The 21686-nt window shown below is 43.1% G+C and overlaps 2 protein-coding genes and 1 long non-coding RNA gene across 8 annotated transcripts in view; 1 reads left to right on the plus strand and 2 right to left on the minus strand.

Moving 5' to 3' along the window:
- Positions 1-917: 917 nt before the first annotated feature.
- On the minus strand, positions 918-16644 carry TRIM59 (tripartite motif containing 59). 6 transcript variants are annotated; one of them, XM_080408994.1, is made up of 3 exons: positions 8915-8932; positions 8001-8105; positions 918-3803 (listed from the first exon to the last, which is right to left on the minus strand). In XM_080408994.1, exon 3 carries the CDS (start codon positions 3798-3800, stop codon positions 2580-2582), a length of 1221 nt encoding a protein of 406 aa, XP_080265120.1. In that variant the 5' UTR covers positions 3801-3803; positions 8001-8105; positions 8915-8932; the 3' UTR covers positions 918-2579. The 6 variants fall into 6 exon arrangements, with proteins under 6 accessions (XP_080265120.1, XP_080265119.1, XP_080265118.1 ...); XM_080408993.1 differs by lacking the exons at positions 8001-8105; positions 8915-8932 and adding an exon at positions 15007-16644; XM_080408992.1 differs by lacking the exon at positions 8001-8105 and having other exon boundaries at positions 8915-9105.
- On the plus strand, positions 10097-17900 carry LOC308072331. Its single transcript, XR_013931634.1, has 2 exons — positions 10097-11046; positions 11797-17900. It is a non-coding gene; the product is annotated as an uncharacterized lncRNA (long non-coding RNA).
- Positions 16788-21686, minus strand: part of KPNA4 (karyopherin subunit alpha 4) — a 28639-nt gene continuing 23740 nt past the window's right edge. Inside the window, exons 15-17 of the mRNA XM_080408991.1 lie at positions 21065-21227; positions 19821-19915; positions 16788-18700 (exon numbers count right to left, since the gene is read on the minus strand). Of these exons, the coding sequence (XP_080265117.1) occupies positions 18602-18700; positions 19821-19915; positions 21065-21227 (357 nt within the window). The 3' untranslated portion in view covers positions 16788-18601. The remainder of the gene's footprint in view (positions 18701-19820; positions 19916-21064; positions 21228-21686) is intronic.

A 21686-nucleotide genomic window follows, 5' to 3' on the forward strand; every position in this document is an offset into this window, starting at 1 on the left:
TCAGCAACAGTCACAAACACAATAATACACGAGAAAAACACCTCTCTGGCCCAGCCCTGCTCCAGCCACCAGTGCTGTGCACAGCTGGGCTTTTCGCATCTCGAGGTGAAGCTACAAAGTCTTGCAGCAGAGCTTCAGGAGGAGCGTGCGGGCAAGATCAGTCAAGAACACAGCAGCAAACTTCTCAAGAGGGGCAGGCTGCACTGCCTGGGCACCTGGCAACTAAAGTTTCTGCCCTCCAGATCTCTATATGCTTTTTCAACCAGACTTCCCCTCTTTAAAAAAAAAAAAAAAAATTAAAAATGCCTGCAGTAAGAATTACACCTCTAAAACAAGGTTTCAGAAGAAGGTAAGTGAAAAATGGGAAAAAAACCCCACCACAGGTCTGAGAGGGTACAACACCCCCCCCACCCCCCCGATTAAAATGGAGTAAAAAGATTTGATTTGCTTGAAAAAGCTTCCGTCTCCGCTTCATGAAACTAAGCACGCAGGGCTTGTGTCCTGCACAGCGGACAGAAACGGGGCTGGGGCAGCTGGGCTGGGGCAGGAGGCAGACGCGATGCTGCTTACAGCGCTTCCCAGAGCCTGCGCCGCGCTCCAGCGGTCACCGCGCTGGCTTCCCCGGGCGCCAGCCTTTGCCACCGCGCTTGCGGAAACACGAGTAAAACAGGCCTGTGGCGGGCGAGGTGAAAGGCTGAAATCCACGGCAACCCAGCTCAGGATGTGCTGCTTCAAAGAAGCTTCCAAAAGGTCACGCTGCAACAACAAAAAACAACAATAAAATGGGGAAGAAAACAAAGCAGCCAGGCAGAGCCCTGCCGAACAGCCCCATTCCTGCTCCGGCTGCCCTGGGGCTGGCAGGGGCGAGGATCGGAGAAGGTTCTGTGCAGTAAGGAAAGCGAGGTGCCAGCCAGTCCTACTGTAAGAATACATTTTATTTGTATGCAAATTTATTAAAATATAAATTACATTATAAGTACAAGTACTAAATGTTTCCATGAACAGTAAAGGCATTTTATAAATTGTAGTTATCTTGAAAAATAAAACCGCATTATAAACTCTCTTAAGTTTTTAAAAGTCAGGAAAATAAAAGACAAGAAGGTGAGTCAAAAGAGGAGCCTTACACGTTAGTGGACAGACACTTAGCACCAGGTTTCGGGACTCACACGCCAAGCTGACAGCCTTCTAGCAGGGCTTAAGACAAAAACAAATTCCTGATTTTATTGGGGAATTACTGCAATGGCATTTACACAGTCTCAAGATAACACTGAAAGACCATTTCCACACCCGCCTGGTGGTATTGATGGGCCTTACCTTTGAAATATTACAGAAAACTTGGGTACGAATTACAGAAACGGGTCCTAGCTCCCTGGGTATGGCACAGCCGCGCCGCTGCCGAGCCGCAGGGAAGGGAGCCTAGGCACGGTCTGTTATCGATACAGCAATATTAGGTTATCGATACCGTCATTAGGATCTTTAGGCTCAAGGAATGTATGGGCGTTGCATCCCAGGACTGACCTTGCTCGAGCTGCAGCCTGGCAGCAGCTGGTGTTTGCTGGACCCCAGCGGTGTCTGCCGGCAGCGAGAGGCAAGCGGGGGGGGCACAGGGGCTCGCACCCCCAGCCTGGGCCCAGCCTCGAAGTCCAGCGCTACTTAAACGACTCCGATTACTCAACCTGACAGAGCAGCCAAGGAACGCGGCCATGCTGAAATACACTGTTATTTCTATCAAGTCAAATACAATTGGACATGGCAAATACATACTTGGGATTATTATTTTTTTTATAAAATCATTAGCGAATTGTAAGATCATCTGTGTTCTGCTGTGGTAACTGCAACATTTCAAGGCCGTCCCAGTACTTACTGTAATTAGCCTGTAATAACTGAAGGCCAAAATTGGCTTTTGTGGGAGATTTCGCTCCTGAGCACACCTTGGACTGGAGCATCTCATATCAGAAGCAGCGAACAGCGTTAGCGGCCGTTCGGCTGCAGAATACACGATGAAACCACGTCCTCCGCTAGCCACCCTGAACAGAGTGAAACCCAGAGCCATGACTACACGCTTCAAAAAACAAGGCGTATCAGTATAAAAACCACAAAAGAGGAGTTTTTATACACATCAGAGCTAGTGACTGACCCATCCCAGTCTAGCCAGTTTGCAGCCTGAGGTGTTTTTTTAACCTTTAGCGTTCTAGTGCTTTTATTAAAAAGCAATTTAAAGTTACATTACCAAAAAAGAAAGATAAAAGGTGTTTAAAGAAAGATAAAAGGAGAGTTTACAACCAGGACTCCAGATTAGGATTTGGATGCTTATTACAGCTCGCTTATGGAAACACACTTTCTCACTAGCTCCCAGTTTAAACCAACATGTACCAACCTACCATGGGTTTGAGCGGAAGAGGAAGCCTTTTTTGTTGCAAACCTGCTAGCTAAGAGTTAGCTAGAAGGTAATCTCTACAATACAAAAAAAGGAAGGATACGGAAACAGAAAGGAAAAGTGTAGAGTTTAACAATCCAGCTTTTAAGTAGAAATTAAAAATCCTGTGGATTCCTACACTAACTTTTAATCACTGAAATAATCAAAGAGAAACAATTCTCCCTAAAAACTCCATCAGTGAATTACATGTATGGAACAGCACATCCACTGTACTCTGCAAATGGGCACTGAAATCTTGATAAATGAGCAGCCAGAATTCTGAGATACAAGCAGAAGTAGCTTCCATTACAACTGATGACAGCGGTTTGTAAAACGAAAGCACAGTTACCGCCGTTACAAAAAGCAGCAGGACTGCTAAAGGATTTACAGCCTGAAGGAGTTTTTTAGACACTCTTCCTTCCTTCCCACCGCCTTTGCTGCGTAACTTCCTTTTCGGAATCAGTTTTATTTTTGGAGTGAGGGTCTTGTTGATCTGACTGAGCTCGACTGTAGACCACACATCCCTCAAGAGATGCCCCATCCTTGGATAAATCTCCATAGGTTTAACATCCGGCAGTTGCTTCTGTTTCAAAGCTTTTATACGTTGATGCATATCATTCACCTTTTCAAGAAAAATAAGCGGGGACTCTTCTTTTTTAATAGCTGTATGCAGCCACATTAACTCGAGCTGTTCTTCCCTTATTTTTTTCAAGTTCTCAATGACCGGCTCATATTCTTCCACAATGCGTGCGTTGATCTCATCCAGTGCAGTCAGCAGAGCTTGTTTTTTGTGCTCCAAGGTATCGCTAAGTTTCTTAAAATACTGCACTACTATTTTTTTATCATCCTGGACAACGCTTTCACACTGGGACTTCTGTTCTTTCAGCTTTTCTATAAGCAAACACACATCAGTCCAGTGTTTATCGGTTAGCTGCTCAAGAAGTTTTCCGCAAGTCTCCTTTTCTTTTATGTAAGCACTCTGAAGGTCATCTATCGGGTGACCGTTGTGCTTCCCTATCGTAAGGCAATGCCCACACACCAGCTTTCGATCCAGAAGACAGTAAACGTTCAGCGGCTGCCGGCAGTGTTCGCTGCAGGTCGCAACGTCAGAGCGATCTTCCTGCTGGTATTTCTCAATAATAGCTTTCAACGCAAAGTTGACAGGCAACGACTCGGTACCACCGGCAGGGATTTCAACGACACTCCTGCAGTTGGGACACTTCAGAGGAACTCTCAGGGCTCTCCAAATGGCCAAGCTGCTCGATAGCTGGATAACGCCTTCCAGACAATTCCTACAAAACGTGTGGGAACAGGGCAGAACACGTGGATCTTCAAATATGCTGTAGCAAATGGAACACGTTAATTCTTCCTCAAAGTGATGCATCTCCTACAAAAGAAAAGCAAAACAAAACAACAACAAAAAAACCCCGGTTTAATCTCTTTTTACAATCAACACATTTAAAATAATTTGATTAATCTAAGCACCTCAACATGTGATTTAATGACCAGTAACTTAACCTACACTGGCACTTAATTGCCAAGGGGGGGGAGGGAGGACAAAAAAAAAATCATGAAGGAAAGTGAGCAATGCCTCAGAAGATTTCAGCAAATTCAGATCTGTGCTTAGTACCACAGTGACTAGACAGTGTTCACCCATATCCAACTTCTGCCTTAAAAAGCTCAGAAAAGCTCTCTGCTACTAGAGGTTTTTTTACAGTGGGAAACAGTAGAAAAGAGTGACAAAAGTTAGAACGAAAGTTTCTAAATAACCTAAGAATTATGAGTAACATGAAAATAGAACAATAAGTACAGAAACTTTTTATGCTCCCTTAACTTTCTTCAAATGTTACTTTTGCAATGTAAGTAGTCACTAGAGTCTGAAGCAGTGAAATTTACTAAAAATTACCTTTAGCTTCTGGCACAAACAGAAGTCTAACTCAGCGGCCCTTAAATACAATACCACTAAGAGTAATTAGACTCATGGTCTTATTCCTGGGTTACTTAAAGCACAAAACTAAAAACCTAACTTTCATTTTCCATCTTTTGTAATGTTGCCTCGTTTTGCTTTGCCAGCTTAGTGAAATCACACTGTAAAGTCACAAATAGCAATAACTCTAATGCCAGTTTTCATAATAAATCATAATTCTGTTTTGCATTCTGTTAAAAATGGGGAAATTAGTACGAACTTTCCTATCTGTGTGTCATATTCTCCTGTCCCCTTCACCAGTTTTACTCGACCCTGTAGACTTTGCTATGCTACAAAAAAGAAATTGTCCAAGCTTTTATGTCAAAGACTCTCGATTCAGGTCCTAACTCTAAATGTGAAAACAGCGACATGCAGCTGGGGTAACGCAGCTGCACAAAGTGCTCCTGACCCTTTGTTTGATTCAGTCAGGAAGGCAACTACCTACGAGATTTATTTAGGGAGGGTATTTTACTTTATTCAGATGTGCCCTCTTAATCTTTTTAATGCAGTAGTATCTTTTTGCATTGATCTATCAACATTTCTCACTGACACCGAGATTACCAAAGTTTAAGTGAATCTACTTAAAAGGAACTGAATTATTAATTACACTCTCCTTTGAAAACAAAACCTTAAATCGCTTTTGGAATCGTGACAACTGCTACGGATTAAATTCAACACTAACTAACAAACATTTTACAATAATTAAGCAGCACTGTTACTGCAACAGGCACAGAGTAACGTGAGGGAAGTCAGAAGCTAAATTACTCAGACCCCGGTTCTTCGAGAGTTAAATCAGCTCCGAACAGAGAAACTACTTCATACAGAAATAAGCGTGGCTTATCTTGCTTTATTGAGAGAGTCTGGTACACCCAAAAGTGAAAGTGTTCAGCTCTGCATGTCTGATCAGACTCTTTTGCTTTGTAAATCCAGACTGAATATTAATACTAATACTACTAATAACAATAATAAATCTAACATCCATCATCACCTAGAACATCCAGTTCAATTCAGGGAGGTATTTGTACATTTTTGAGTAAGTTAACTTTATATTGAAAACACATTTAGAAGCTTTGGGGGGGGGGGGGGGGGGGGGAAGAAAAAAAAAAAGAAATCTATCCAACACGCTCCAGGTCATTTTTCAGCTAATTAATACAAAATGTTGGCTCACATATTTCCACTTTTTAAAGAGAACCTGACAACAGTTGGACGAAAATCTATTAGAGAAACATCATTTTTAAAAACTACCCTTTAAAAGAAAAATGATAGTATGTTAGCATTTCTAACTAGCTAGTGTATTCTCTTAGTTAAAGAGAATTAATATCAACTGCTAGAGACGTTTAGCAGAAGACATTCAGGACACTTTAACACTAAATCTACTTCTGTGCTGCACTGCTCTTACTAAGCAGCATGAGGTATCTCTCTCTTTACTGGGAAACCACATACATTTACTTTCTAGCTTTTCCAGTCGGCCACCGTGGCAACGCTAAGTTCTTTAGGTCTATACATTAATAATTTCACATTTTTAAGTGATGCTCCAGACACCGAAACTAAAGAAATGTGTCAATAATGAAGGGAAGCTGAACAACAAATCTACTTCATTGTCTAGATCAATCAATTTTTGAGAATTAATTCCCAGAGAAAATATATTTTAAAGTGTTTTTTATATATATATATAGTTATTATGAATCTTAGGAATGTCACTTCCACTTAAAAAAAAATAAAAAAAAAAATCAGGTTTTGCTCATCGTTAGAAAGAATCCTTAGTAGGTACTCTCATTTATTATTTTCTCTTATCTATATGGAATGAATATAATTTTTGTTTAAAATGTCTTATCTTTAAAATCACTAACTTTTTCTAAATCTAGGGCTGTAGTTCTCTTCAAAGAAACTGTTATAGGAGGGAAATATTCTTTGTAAAGAACACACCTAGCTTATTTGAGCTACACACAGAACAAGATAAATTTAACCTTCAAAAACATTGTTTTAACTATAAAGTAGTTGCTTGCTACCATAAAAACAAAGGAGCAAATTTAGCAATTTTTCCTTAGCTCTATCACACATCACCTCAAACTAACCGGTGCCCCGCCAGCAAAGCGGGGTGCCTCACCGCCAGCTGCGCAGGTTCGAGCAGCAGCCAGCCAGCCCGGAGGCCGTTTCATAACCCTCACCGCCAGCCAGAGGGACTGAAATTCCCATTTCCACAGAAACACAGCGCTCTGTTTCCCAGGCGACTACAAAATTTGAAGAGTGACAGCAGTTGCCTGCTAGCATGCAGCTCTGGAAAGCCAGGCGGGCAGTGCCACGGCAGGAGCTTCTGCTCCCAGCTCCCTGCACGGCCAAGGGTGCGTGGGGCACCCCGCTCCAGCCCCCCAACCTCCCAGCACCTCACAAGATATGACCCTTGTTAGGTTTTATTATTATTATTCATCAATTTCAAAATAATATTTGTAATGCTAACATTGATGTTTGCTATAGGCACCCTGTGGTTTTTTTTTTTATTTGTTCTAGACAACTACTGCAGAGTTGTACCAGGCAAGCAGCAAAAGGTAGAAATCCGGAACCTCACCCTGCACTAGCAGCAGCACGAACAAAACAGAAATAAATCAGGAACAGAAATAAATCCGTAGATGGCTATCAGAAACAGAGAAACTGGGAACTCCAACCAAAAACGACAGAGAAGACCCAACGTCACCAAGTTAAGCAAAGAGAAAAAAAGTTTTCCGGGTGGGGGAAGTAGCAGGAAGCTGGCAAATGCTTTCCTGCATACAGCAGATATTTTTCCTTAAATGTTCCAAACAACTGCAGCAGCAAATACGTGTGTGCCCGTGTGTATACATATTTGTTCTAAGAGTCACTCAGCATAAGTAAATTACAAACTATAAGGTATTTTAAATATTCAAAAGCATAATTGCACCAGTAACTGGGTGAGTTTCAGAAATCTTCCAGCAACAGAAGGCCTACTAATTAGCTATGATTTTATCCTCTTCTAATTAGCAATGCTGTAGACAAGGTGAAAACATGCGATACAGCCCACCTGTATTACAGTTTATCTGCCAAAGCTTGCAGTCAGGCAGATCAGAGTGAGGTAGCGGATCCCTGATAACACCACGTTCCTCACCTAGCGAGCAGGACACCGCTTATGCAGCTCATGCGAGACATTGTTTAGAAACAATTATATCCGCAATACAGCGTATATCAGCATTTAGGTAGATAAATACCCAACTGCTTTATAGAACAAGCCAGCTGTAACAAAGCCAATACCCCCCCATTCCACTCTGGAGAATTTTAAAAGACGGATTTGGCATTTGCTAACAGTTGCAACAGCCGATACCGAGAGTTAGAAGGCGCACTTAAGGCAAACCCTCCCTAGGAGTCGGTACTGCCAGGCTCCTGCTCCTCCTCCACGCCACTGTCAGGAAAAACAACATCTGCTCTCTTCTGAAGGACACTGTAACGCTCAGCTTGACTTTCGCTACTGTACTGAGCTACGACCACGTCAGAAATGCCGTCTCCCCATCCCACAGCGGTCCATGAAGGCCTCCTGTACCGCTATCGTAGAAGCTCAAGTTTGCGTTGTGCAAAAATAAGAGATTAAATGACATCGTGGGCAGTGTTCACCTTAGTGGCAAAGGATGACAGAACTGTTTAAAGGCAAATCAGAAGGCCGAGGTGCAGCTCTGGTATTTGCTGGTGCATCAAAAGGAATGGAGCCTGCCAGGTTTGCTGGTCGTAACAGGCTAGGGAGCAGAAATCACGAACAACAGCTGACGAACCTTAAACCTCTCCACTGCAGCCCACTTCAGCTGCGCTGCTTCTGCTCCACGCCACGGATACCCCACGGCCAAGTCACCGCCGTCCTCAGCCAGACACGTTCTGCCCCGGCCCCAGTTCCGAGCACGGCCGTGACACAGCTGCCCCGGGTTTTAACACCGGTTTGGGGGGGAGGTTTATGCCCTGAAAGGAGACGCGCGCAGCGGAGAAGCCCGTCTGGTTTCCCCATCAAGCCGACCCCGCAGCTCCCTTCGGTAGGTGCCTCCACCGGCCCCTCGCCCCCGGCCGCTTGCAGCCACCCACGTCCCCAGGCCCCAGACGCACCGTCCCTTGGGTGCTCCCCGTCCCCGACCTCCGCAGCCCTGTCACAGCCCCTGCCCTGGAGCATCACCGCCCGGCAGCGGGGCTAGCAGGGAGGTCGCACCTCTGCCAGCCGAGTCCCTGCAGTCCCCCCGCCGGCGCCCACCAAGCGCCCGGCTCGCCGGGGCCCGCCAAGGGTCCGCAGGAGCGGGGTGCAACACCGGGGCGCTGTGCCCAGGGGCCGAGATGGCGGCGGCCCCCCCAGGGCGGCCGGGGCACCCCCAGGGCGGCCGGGGCCCCCGGGACCCCAGCGCGCCCCAGCCGGGAGGAGGGAGGCGCGGCAGCCGCACCGCCGGCCGGGCGGTTCCACCTCAGGAGGCCGCTCCCCGCGGGTCCCGCCCGGCCCGGGGCGCTCCGCGGGGGCGCAGCCGCAGCCCCGGGCAGCCCCGCGAGGTACTTACCGGTGCGCTGCGCCCGCGGAGCCGCCCGCGCTCCCGACAGCGACCGCCGCCTTCCAACCGCCGGCCCGCGGCCCAGCCGCGCATGCGCGGGCGCCCAACGGCCGCGGCGTTTGAAAGTCAACGGCCACTGGGGCGGGCGGCGGCGCGGCCCCGGGGCGCGGAGGGGGCCCCGCCGGGCACCGAGCCGGTTCCCCGGGGCGGGGCAGGCGCTCACCGGCAGCGCCGAGTCACCGCCCCGCGCCCCCGCACCGAACGGCGGCCGCAGCTCGAGGAGAAACTCGCCCCGAAGCGGGAAACCACGGGGCAGAAAAACCTCCGACAGCGGCCCCGGGGCGCAGGACCGGGCGCTCCGCCAGCCGCGGCTCCGACCCCGAAGGACTGCACGTGCGCGGTGCCGGCCAGCCGCAGCCGAAGCATCCGCGTGGGGTTTGCCCGGCCAGCGGCTGTCCTGGCAGGGCCTGTGGCCCGTGGGGAGAGGAGCCCGGGCTGGGGACCCACGGGGACCCACGCTGGGGCAGGCTGTGCCCAAGGGGCACCCCCGGGGGGGGACCCACGCTGGGGCAGGACAGAGCGGCAGCAGAAAGGAGCAGCCGAGGCAGCGTGTGATGGACTGACCATAACCGCCATGCCCTGGCCCCGGCGCTGCTGGCGGGGAGCAGGGAGAGAAACTGGGAATTAAGGCCAGGAAACAGGGAAGATGTTTTTAAGATTTAGTAATAAACTAACTTCCCCAAGACAAGTCTGCTGTGCCTGTGACAGTAATCGCAGAGTGATCGCCCTGCCCTTAGCCTGCCCCACGAGCCTTGTGCTGGATTTTCTCTCCCCTGCCCAGCTGAGGGGAGCAGTAAGAGCAGCTCCGGTGGGCACACTGTGTTCAGCCAAGGTCAACCCACCAGAGCATGTTTCCCTACTTTGGCTACTGAAGACAGCTGAGATATTTTACATTAAGCAATACCGCTACTGCTATACATTAAAACCGGGCAATTATAATTAACATAGAGCTTATCTTCCTCTTGCCAAGCAAACACCAAGACTGCAGGAGAAAGCAAGCAGACTAGGGCTACGGTTCCTCACAGTGTTTTACCAACATCTGCCAACACTGGTAAATCTCAAGACTGTATCAGTTAAAGTACTGATAAAGTATCAGTTGTGTAGAATTTTCTCACAACTGTAAAGTTATTCTCAGACATTGTTTATAGTGAAACTGAAAGAAATTAATTTAATTTTGTAACATAAATCATAATAAATCATTCAAAAATTACATAAATCTGTATTAAAACTGGTATTTAGGGGACCCCATACAACTATCTGGGAAACACTGGAATTATGAATAGTGAAAACCCTCCTGCTCTAACAAATTAACAGTCACAGCTCAGCTGAGAGGCACCAAGTTTACCACACTAGCTGTAACTGGTCTTTTTTATGCGAAGCCGTTACAATCACACCAGCCTTACACCACCTTGCCATGTCAGTTACATCACTTCAGATTTTGGTTTAGCCACCTGCCATGCAGCAGCACCCCCCTGCCCCACAGACAGGCGAGATGGCACTGCCAACTGCACGGCTGCCGTTCCCCAAGGCAAGGAGAGGGGGGACCACCCAGGATGTGCCTCCCTCCTCCAGGGAAAACTGAACCCCAGAGAGGGGAACATCTGTCCTTCAAGCCAGAAGCAGCTGAACCCCAAGCCAAGGCAGGCATCGACTTCATCCACAAAGAAACTGACCTCCAAACAGAGGTGGTCTTTCTCCCAAACAAGCAGATACAAACGTCACAGAGCCTCCTTACCATACAGAATACAGCTGACTCCAAGTGGAAGTGGGATATTCCTTCAAAACAGTAAAGACAACATGAAAAAGAAGTTTCCCATGAATAAAGGAAAAGGCTGACACAGGGAAGAGCTCTTCCCAGAGACACTGACTACATTCATCGCCTTGGGCACCTATCCAGACACCACACAGCAAGAGATTTATCCACAAAACCTTTTGAATTAGAAAGTTTCTGTAAAATTCTTATTTTGCCATAAAAGGGACTTTAAGATGTTGAAAAACAAATCCTTCCTTAAAAGACATGGTTTGAAGAAACATTAGGTCCTTCCTGAACTGAGAACAGAACTCGGATGTCTTCAGAGAAGGTAATGTCATTTCCAGAAGAGATGCAGTAATAAAGTGAGGAACAAAAGTTAAGTCCAAATAGTTGTGTAATTCTAGAATTAGAGATAATTTAATTCTAAAATTAATTCTAAAATCATAGATATGGGTCTTTAAATAAGCAACTTCAGTTTAGGTTTGTGGAACCTGAAACAGCAAAGAATAAAACAGCACGGACTTCTTACTCCGGCTTTATTTCTACGTGCCGGGGCAACTCTGCATGTTGGTAACGTTACAGCAGGATTGAGAGCTTATTTTGTGTATCTGCTTTGCAAATACACAGTCCGAACACGGTGTGCTTCTTTCTCAAGCACAACGATGCTTCATTATATATTCCATTTGACTGTTCCATGTGTCCCACAGCAGAAATTCTGCTAACAGCATTCCTTTAGTTTATTCACATCCCCAAACTACTCCCAAGAACAGATCAGAGGACAGGACAAGACTGCAGGTGCAACGTATGTTTTTCTTCTTGTTCTGCTCTGAATGAGATAAAATACAAGCAATGTGGAGCTAGTGCTAGTTATTTTTGTACTTTGCTACATAAATAATCAGTACATCTTTCATTGTTAGTTTTATAGAGTTTGGGGTACACTGGGGAAATTCCCCCCTTACTTTCCTACCCTACAGTTTCATCCTTTCAAGCCAGAAGGACTGCCTTATTAGGTCATCAGGTTTAAAAAGTTGCTTGCTTCTTAAAAACTATTAAATCATGACCTCACTCTTAATTACAGGTGGACAGATCCCTGCCAATTGTGCTCATCCTGCCTGCTGATGGTACCAGAGACCAGAGTCCTACATAATCTCATTTCCGCAGATTGTTTTGTTAGTGCACTACCTTCCTCTTCCCCTGCCTCCACTTCTAACCCAGGTAGCAGCTGCACGCTTCGGCCAGCCTGCCTGTCACAGCAGCGGCCTCACCTACCTGCCTTGTGCGGAAGCAGCCTCATGGGCTCAAAGAACTAGCTGAAAACTAACCCAGAAAATAACTTTTTTTTCAGAGAACAGGTCCATTGGCTGGAGGATTACACCACAAAACGGGTCATTATACCAGATGGGCCATTACTAAACCACCTGCTGTGGCTATGTCAAGACAAGGAGGATATGTCATAAAAAGTCAGAGATGAACAGAATGCACACACTCCCTGACAGATCAGTAACCTACTTTTTATTGCAGAGATGTCATCTCAAATGTTTTATTTACTATCTGAACAAGAAAAAGTAGTATTAAGCCAGATATACAAATCTTCACATCCAAAAGTTTACTCTGCCCTTATGCCCCTGTTTGCAGAAGCGGCTGCAACCACATGGATGATGTATTGTTAGCATTATGTTAACTGCATCACATGGAAAAAAAAAAAATTGCAAATGAATTTTGGGGAATAAGCATTTTCTAGAAGCATTCTGCATCTGGCAGGAATTGCAGTGGACGAGACAATGGGCCAGTGTTAGCTCTGCACAGCTGCAGCGTACTAATGCCAGAGCCATGCCAAAAACATTAGCCTAAGAGACAGCCCCCTTCTAACTGCATCCGTAGGGTCTGCTGCAGTAATAACCTGCCAAAAGATGTTTCTGCAATTTAAGTGAAGTACACAAAAATCCTAACGCACACTTTGTTTTGAAGATGCATAGCCAGTGCAGAACAGGGATCCCACAAGTCTACTAACATTAAACAGACAGCAACATAGGTATCATTTGTATCTCGGTACAAACGAAGTAACTGGGAACACACTTCAGCAGTTCACCCCATCAAAAAATATAATCTCGATTTCTATATTTATACAATTCTAGAAAGCTTGGAAAGCCATCACATGGGAAAACACACAAACTCACAGCAGCTAAAAAATGAAAATGCCATATAGCCAAGGTAAATGTGTAAGCAGGTCAAGGTTTGTAACTGAACATGTCATTAGAGCAAGTGATAGAGTTAGTGAAAATACATCATTTTAGGCGAGGAAAGCCTTCTTCAGGGCCACAATACAACCAACCTGCAAACTCGATCTTTGGTTCCACCACAAAAGTCTAATTGCTGGCTGCATACTTCTGGTTCATTATAAATACCTTGTCAAAGTAGTAGAAAAAGGAACATGAACTGTGACATGTAAGCAAAGAGGCCCAAATCTGTGACAGATTCCAAACAGCTTAAATGAGAGGTGGGTTGTGCATATAGTTATGAAAGAAAAAAAATGAAATCTTGTAAGGAAAGTAACAGTAGGATAGAGCAAGATTTTACTGTCACAATATTGCACAGGCAGGAGTTCTACCCACGACAGCCATGCACAGAACTTCACTGGTTGCACAGACACCCTCTTAACAAAAACCTCTGAGGCTGACCAAGCACTCAAGATTTTTGCCTGAATTTAATGCTGAATCAGTTGCTAGAGTTACGGGTTCCTCTTCTCATGGTAACGTAATTGAGAACGGTGTTTTTCAGACTATGCGTTTGTAGCTGTCCATGGTATCGGACACCCCCCTCCCACCCTACCCCAAGCTCATGAAGTTCTAAACGTGTTTCAAGGAAAGATGCTTCTCCAGCTCATCAGTACTCTTTAATCTTTGTGGTGTTAAGACAGGAACGTATTGATACTTCATCCCAGGATCTATACTAACTGCACTGCAACAACAGAGAAGACCACCTAGAAAACCACCGTGCCTGCAGAGTCCAAGTGGCACAGGCACTCAACATGGGAGTCTGTATTGGCCATTTCTGGGCTACATGCACAGAATATTAAAAAAAAATATGTTACAATCCTTTCCCCTCTGCTACCCCACTCAACACACCAGGAAAACCCTAAGGAAAAAAGCTACAGAAGCAACAAGGGAGCTTTTGACAATAATTTACAATACAAATAACTGATGTTCACAGTAAGAGCATACAGTGTTTCATGCCCAGTTTATTTTAATATACTTAGAAGATTTAAGAATTCAAGATGAACAAACACTAAATCTAAAAATTGCAATTCTACAAATGATAAGCTTGAAACCATGATCTGGTACAGCCGATAAAAAGTCTGACTACTGACCATGTGCCTTTCCATCAAACTACAAAACTTCTGTAATGCATTTACCAATAGCTGGCATTTAATGTTTCCCACACATTTGTCATTTTCTAGTACTACTAGCTTTCAGTATCGTTTTATAGAAATTTACAAGTATATCAAAGGTATTTATGTATGACAGTTTTAATGATGGCTTGAAGAAAACTGTTTTCCTCAGCGCTGGAGCACACCAACCCAGCAAGACACAGGACCCCCACTTCAAGGTATTTACAAGCAAAAGTGGAAATGTCTTTACGGAAATGAGGTTTCCAGTCACTTTTCTGTAGGGATTGAAGCAATATTAACTTTTTCAATGAATTGTGTGTGCCTTCTGAGTTTCACCCTGGCAGTAGCTAAAACTTATACTATTAGTAAGAGTTTGTAAACTTTACGCATTTTCTGCTACCAAGTTTCCTTTCATAAAGTCTATTTGATCCAGATGCAGGACTTCTGTAATTGTTTCCAGCCTTGGGACCAGTGTTCCTGCCAGTAATTTGGTGACATGCAGAGTTGAAGAAACATTTATAGTTAAAAGTGGCAAAGAGTCTACAAGTATTAATATGAAGACATTCTTAGTTATAAAGCAGCAACAGTAACTCAGTAATTTATGCAACACATTGTATGATAGGAGTTAAAAAATACAGAGATTTCCTCACTTGCAAGCAGGAAGGCACCCCCCTTCCCAGCACATCCACTGTTTTCCTTAGGCCTCTGAAGCGGCGTAAGAGCAGAGTCCTGGTTACACAGAAATCATCAGCTTCTCTCACTCAGGGCTGGCTGTTGCCTTAGCCAGCACTTCACTTCACTTGAAAACCTGTCTAGTTGCTTGTTATTTTAACACACGCTCCAGAAATTAAGTCAGACTAGCCTGTTCCACCACCAAAACAGCAGAAGTAGACAACTTACTGGGAGTGCTTGTGATCCATCAGAAGATGCACCATCCTGTGAAGAACGATGAAAGGTATGTCTCTGCTCAAGGCTCCACGCATCCAGCAAATGGCTCTCCTGCGCTGAAACGCCTCACGCAACCAGGGGCCATTTCCACTTCCAATAGTGGGAGAGAAAGAAACAGGGTCAACCTCTCTCAAGCTATCCCTTTCCATTCAGCCTACTATTCCTCTCTCCAAGGAACTACACGCATCCTAGCTAAGTCGGCTAGTCCGACACCAAGATCCTAGCAATGCTGCTCCTTGGAATAAAAATCCTGCCTGAAAAGCTTACAGTACAGATTAACTTCCATCCTTTCAATAGTTTACAGGTCTTTTTCTAGGTATCTGCTACCCTAAGTTCAGCTGAAAAGCTTATTTTTCTACTTCAAAGTACTGAAAGAGTAGATTAATATACAACCTCACCTCCACATCTTTGGTTATTTTTATTAGAATTGAACAACAGTGACCAGTGAGTTACCATCTGCATGGTTACAGACAGTCTAAATATCACAGAGCAGCATTCTGCTACTGAACAGCTTGAGAAGTACACTCAGTGTCACAGCTTTAACGTTGGAAGGGAAACGTCCGAGTTGCTTCTGTTGATGACATAATCCCACTGCTCAATCAAGTCAGAGGCTAAAATATATTCATCTTCACATGTAGCAGAAAATTGGTCTGTGACCCACTGCAGCAATGCACGGCTGTACCCCTGAGGAACTACTGCCTTCTTACTTTCTGCAGTCTTAATAAAAGTAACTATTTCTTGTTTGTAGCCCAAGCCTCCCAATCAACTCCCCTCTCCCCAACAACGTAATTCATTACGTTACCTCAAACTGCAGCTTTGGGGGAGCAGGGAAAGGCATTGGGACTGGCTTCAGCTTTGCTCCTGAAGAACTCTGAATATTGCCACCCTGTGGTTGCTGAAATGTTTAAGCTTTCCAGATTTTGGTAAACTAACAGAATAGTGACAGGATCTGCTGTGAAGCAGGTGAAAATAATTTTCCACGTAAACAACAAACACCAAAACCCAAATCCAACAAAACATCACCACTGACCTTGTAAGAAAGTACAGGCTACAGCAAGAACCACACTGGCTGAAGTAATTACCTGTACCTACATCACACCAGGGAAAGTGCCAACAAAAATATATAGGCATTTAACGGCAGTAAATGTAAACCTTGCCATAGTGGTTTGTTGGTTTTTTGTTTTGTTTTGGAAACACAAAAGTTGCTACAAACATCTGTTATTTTCTTAACCCTAACAACAAAGGGTTCTAGTGGTTTGGGTTTTTTTCCCTATTGTTTTGGAAACATAAAAGTTGCTACAAACATCTGTTGTCTTCTTAACCCTAACAAGAAAGGATTCTAACAACAAAGCAATTTTCTACAGTACATGCTTCACAAAGATAGGTTAGTGTGAAGGTAGGAATTATTTTACTTATAGCACTGCAACTTCCTTAAAGACATCAGTTTACGCATTTTACCTCCTCTAAGGATTCCCTACATTTTACATGAAAACAGCCCTAATTTATTTAGTGAATACATAGTATGTAATTAAGTAAATTAGTTATTACTTAGTATTTATACCAAAACAGTTGTTCACCTCAAGCCTACATAACATACCACACACCACGCTGACGTTTGGCAGGTAAAAAAACCTCAAGATCCAGAAATGTCAATGTAACTTTCATCAAATGACCTTCTGCGCCTTTTGATGAAAATTGGAGCATAGATTAAAGACACACTGAATACAACACTGTTGCAAGTTTTAATGTTTATTTCCCCAAGACAGCCTAGCCTGCACTCTACTTGGATAAATTTCACAAGCTAGTTTCCGCTGCTTCTAGTTTTAAACTTTAACCATGTTTCTGATGACAAGGAATGCTGCAAAAATACTCTAGTCCAACAAAGAGTTATGATCACAAAATAATCTTTATCCATTCTACAGTGTTTCAGAATTACCAGTTGATTTTAAAACACAAGGTAGATATAGATGCTAATGGTGGCTAATCTGGTATGTTTTATTATAGCAAACTGTTGTTCATGCAACACTTGTGCTCAAAGGGGAAGGCACAGCATTTCCTACAATGAGCCACCTTATAAAGAGTTCATTTTGTACAAATTTGTAACTTCACCTTTAATTTAGTGTGCAGAACCTCAAAACTGAGGCATTACTCCAATTATAAAAACACTTGCATCCTTTTTGTGCAAGTTTTAAAAATACAAAGTTTTCTCTCTAAAGTGGCTCAAAATAGATTGTTCATGGCTGCCTACATCTAAGATAAAAAGAGTCTAAAACAATTGGATTAGGCATATTAAAGGTGTTCAAACCATGACTTGATTTGTACATCTATTCACACCTCTTTTTCGGTCTTTATTCGGCAGTACATATGCACCAAATTTCATTTTTAGAAGTTTCCATATCATTTTCATAGAAAACAAAGTTTGAAAACAAGTAACATTGAAACACAGCACGGTATTCTACCACAACGGAAACATTTGGTTACAGGACTCAACAAAATCTAAAAATGAACTATGCTGTAGATTACCACATGCAAAGGTCTTCATGTTATCTTTGAAAATGAAAAGGATGAGATTTTATTACCACATTTTACTGCTTTCTACTATTATGGCAACTTGTGTACTGCAACACAGTCTATTTGAAGGGAAATGTATGTTTTTTTCATGCAAAAATCTACAAATTAGTTTTGATGATATGGAAAGCTTTTCATAACATCAAACATTCATCTGGTGCAAATGCACAGGGAAGCCTTCCTGAAATTCTGACTTTACAAACAACTAATAAGCCATACAGGAAAGAAATTGAAAATAACTAAAAGAAAAATAAAAGGGAAAAAAAACCAAAAAAGAAACACAGGCTGCAGGAGTAAACCAGAGTCTGCTGCTAAACCGGTCTTTTGTTTTTGTGTCCAGTGTAAGTTAACACTTATGAACTCATTTTGATGATTTACTAGGTTTATTATCAGCCCCCTGAAGGCGAATCAAGCTTGCATGCGTTCACATACAGCATCACAACCATACTCTCGTACACACGCCACTCCAGGACTAGGAGCCTGCTTCAGGACTGAAGAGCCCCGTATTTGAAACATGAGCCTGGCTCCACAGCATCGAGTCCAGACATTCATTCAATGTTGTCCATTCACACGGTGCTTCATAGCAAGGCCTGGGCTCATTCTCCTTGGACTTATATGGGCATCCTATTCTCTTATGCTTACAAGGCTTGATGATGATAGTACTGCATTTCCCCCCAATTGCTCTAGTAAGTCATTGTTCCTTCTCAGGCACTGAAGATCTTTGACCTGTAGCCCTTTTTCTTTGAACAATCTAAATAAGCATTCAGTGTGAAGTTTTTCATTACATTTTGCCACTCATTCTCACTCGCACCCACTCGCCATCTTGACTTCATTTGGGCTTTTCTGTGATTCCAAATGAAATCTTCACATTTTCTTTCCCGATTTAATGCAGCAGCGGATCCCATGAGCCAAGATTGATGGATCAAACCTTTTTTTTTTTATTCAGTGCTGCATTGTACCTAACTTCCAAAATACCACTCTAAAACTGGAACCCTTCTGCTGGTACATTGGCAGATGAATTGAAACCAAATGTTCCGCCTTGTATTGCTTCTGGAACAAGGCTAGGATCTTCATCAATCTGTAACAGAACGAGAACATCGTGAGTAGGAATAGAAAGACCAAAGCCTCACTGAAAAGGAGCCTGACAATCCTAAAGAGCATCTACCTCTCCACCTAATACACCATCATCAAGTCTTGCCATTCTTCTCCCCAATTTAGTAAGCACACTCCAGTGATGAAGTGATTTAGGACACAATGGTTTCACCCGTAATGAAACCCGTAATTGGCTATATGGCACCCAATACTCTCTCGTTTATGTAGTTTTCACTCCTGGAAAGTATTGTGTCAGTCACATCATCCTTATGGCCAGCTTATAAACCGTCACAGTTCTTAAGGCCAGTATCATTATATCAAGTAAGGATTAAGCCAAAACTGCAGTTTCCACTTAAATGCATACTATAGAGATTACCAAACCGATACTAGATTAAATTCCAAGTCCTGCTGTATATGCAAAATTTGAGTCGCTAAACAATGCTTGTGTTTTATTGTCCATATAAAAGGAAAACTTCAGCACAAAATAAACTTTAATGCAGACAGTAGGGCACAAATGCAACTGAGCTCTACCATTTTTGCAGTAACCTGCTCCCAAGAATTCTTCAACCAAGTGGAAAACCCTCTCACTTCATGATATGGACTGATATGATTGCATTTCTTTTACATGCAATTAACTTTTATAACTTAAAGTGCATACGAATTTAAAACCTTACTTTGATTTGTGTCACATGTTTAAAATGAAAAACAACATTCTTAGTCAGCACATCCTACCTCTGAAACTACTAAAATATTTCAAATAGTTTGCTGCTTTGCTTATGAAGCAGAATTACCAGATTCAGTACTCAAGTCAGCAGGGAGCTTATCAAATGTGAAATGTCAAGTTTAGTCAGAAGCTGACAGTTAAAAGAACTATTCAAAGCTCAGTATTTTAATCTCTAGAGATGAGGCTTAAATTCAGCATCAGATCTCTAGATACTTCATCATGAAGAATGGTAAGATATGCAGCAGGTTCACATAAGGGCTCCTTCTTCACTGAAAAATGAACCAAACCTCACAGAGCAGGCTTTAGAGCTGTTGCCTTTATCTTGAACCATATTTATAAACACAATTAGAAAAGCACGACTGCAGAGCAATTGCGCACTTACATCATCTGAAGAGAAGAACTGATCAATGATCTCATAAGCCAGTTTGTAGATGTCTTCATTTTCATGGTTTTGTAGCTGTTCAATTTTCTCCAGGCCTACAATAAAGACACAAGAAACGTAATGGAGTTAGTTACTAAGTTCAGGCAAAACAGCCTGCTTTCTCCTTAAGGCTTCATCATACAAAAGAATTGAAAACAAATCTAGGAATTGAGTGACTATGAATAAGATACTGTTAAACTCATTTGACATGCTTAAAGCATAAAAGCTTTTTTAGAGATTTGAGGAAATAAAGAGATTGAAGAATACACACCATGACCAAAAAAAAAAAAAAAAAAAAGTATGAAAGGTCAATTCCAGCAGTGATAGTACTTCTCTTCTCGCTATGAGTGGTTAAGCTAATCTGTTCAAACGTGGTGAGGGCCAAGCGCTAATATGTTCTCCCTTTCCACAAAAACAACTTTTCAGCACCTGGTGTGATAACCCCAAGCTGTGACATTCCAAATCCACATACTGTTGGGTGGCACACATGCATCAGTTACTGACCCTTAGCTTCATTATATAGCAAATACCTTCAGCACAGTGTAAGTCACTTGCAGACATGAGTAGAGCATACATATATTTTTCAAGTTCAGACAAGCAGAGATTTACAGCTTTAGGCATGAACACGCCTTTTCTCCCCTCCCAGCCATCACCAATCAATTAAGATTTCCCCTCTGACTATCCAACTCCATATCAAAAAAATCCCATAGTTTTTTTACCTGTGCCCAAATTTAATACCACTGCTCTATCATCCTTGAAGAGTGTCAATCAACTTCAATGGCAACCAGTATAGAGAAAGTTTGAAAGCCATTAGGCAATTAGAGCTATCATATTCCTGCAACCATTGCGCATAGAACTTTTTTCCCCAGATTCACCTGGATATGACTTGTGCATGACTAAAGAAGGTAAGCATAACACCCCTATATTAACATAAACTAATTTGTCATGTACACCAGACTGTTATAAAATTAGCATCTAATAAACTTTATTGCCATTATCCAGCTTCTCCACATTTCACTTATCATGAACTTGATCAGTTAGGAAAAGCTGAGTATATTCACCTGGCAGGCATGAAAACGTCACTTTCTTAACAGGTTTGCTTAGAACATCTGTGCCAACACAAAATAAAGCCAACAACAGATACACATGGTAGGAAGCCAAACCAACTATTTCTCAAAAAAGTATCAAAATATTAAGCATCATACCTCCACACTCTTCTATAAGATTGGCTATGGTTTCTGCTTCATCTTCAGCCATTTTTAATATATTACTTAGTCCATCCAGAACCACCTGCACAACTTGTGCATCTTTTACTGTCAGCAAATTGCAAAAGGGAGGAATTACATTTTGTTGAATTAAGTATGCCACCTAAGGGGGGAAAAAAAGCAAACAGTTAAACCAGGAACGTGACAGAAGCAAACATTTCACCACAAGCACACATGCAAACAACTTTAATGAAGTCAAAGTTCTCCAAGTTACCCAACCAGGTAAAGAGTATTCTGAGCAATTGCTTTCAGAAATTCTTGTTTTGGAGCATGAACAGGTATAATATGTATTATGTTACAAATTTATTTCAAGTGTAGAACACATAAGTAGTAGATACTGTGAATTTTTCAGTATTAGACACGGTATTTCAACCTCACCTTTGAAGAATGACACCACCACCCCAGCCCTGCCACAAACCTCATTTTCTGGGCTTATAAGAAACTGGTATGTTTCTACTAAATGGCTACTATCCTTATAATTATCACACTCTTATCTGCAGGGGGAGAACATAAGAGATGTTGAGTGACCAAGAATCTCCAGAGCCTGAATGCAGCCATTGAC

The sequence above is a fragment of the Falco punctatus genome (genome assembly GCF_963210335.1).
Source record: "Falco punctatus genome assembly, chromosome: 13".
Taxonomy (NCBI): Eukaryota; Metazoa; Chordata; class Aves; order Falconiformes; family Falconidae; genus Falco; species Falco punctatus.

Excerpts from the sequence above, each read along its gene's own strand:
- TRIM59 (XM_080408992.1), bottom strand. The coding sequence starts at position 8,998 with ATGCGCGGCTGGGCCGCGGGCCGGCGGTTGGAAGGCGGCGGTCGCTGT. Across the intron at positions 3,804-8,914 it reads TCCGCGGGCGCAGCGCACCG|GAGATGCATCACTTTGAGGA; the intron begins GTAAGTACCTCG and ends TTTCTTTTGTAG.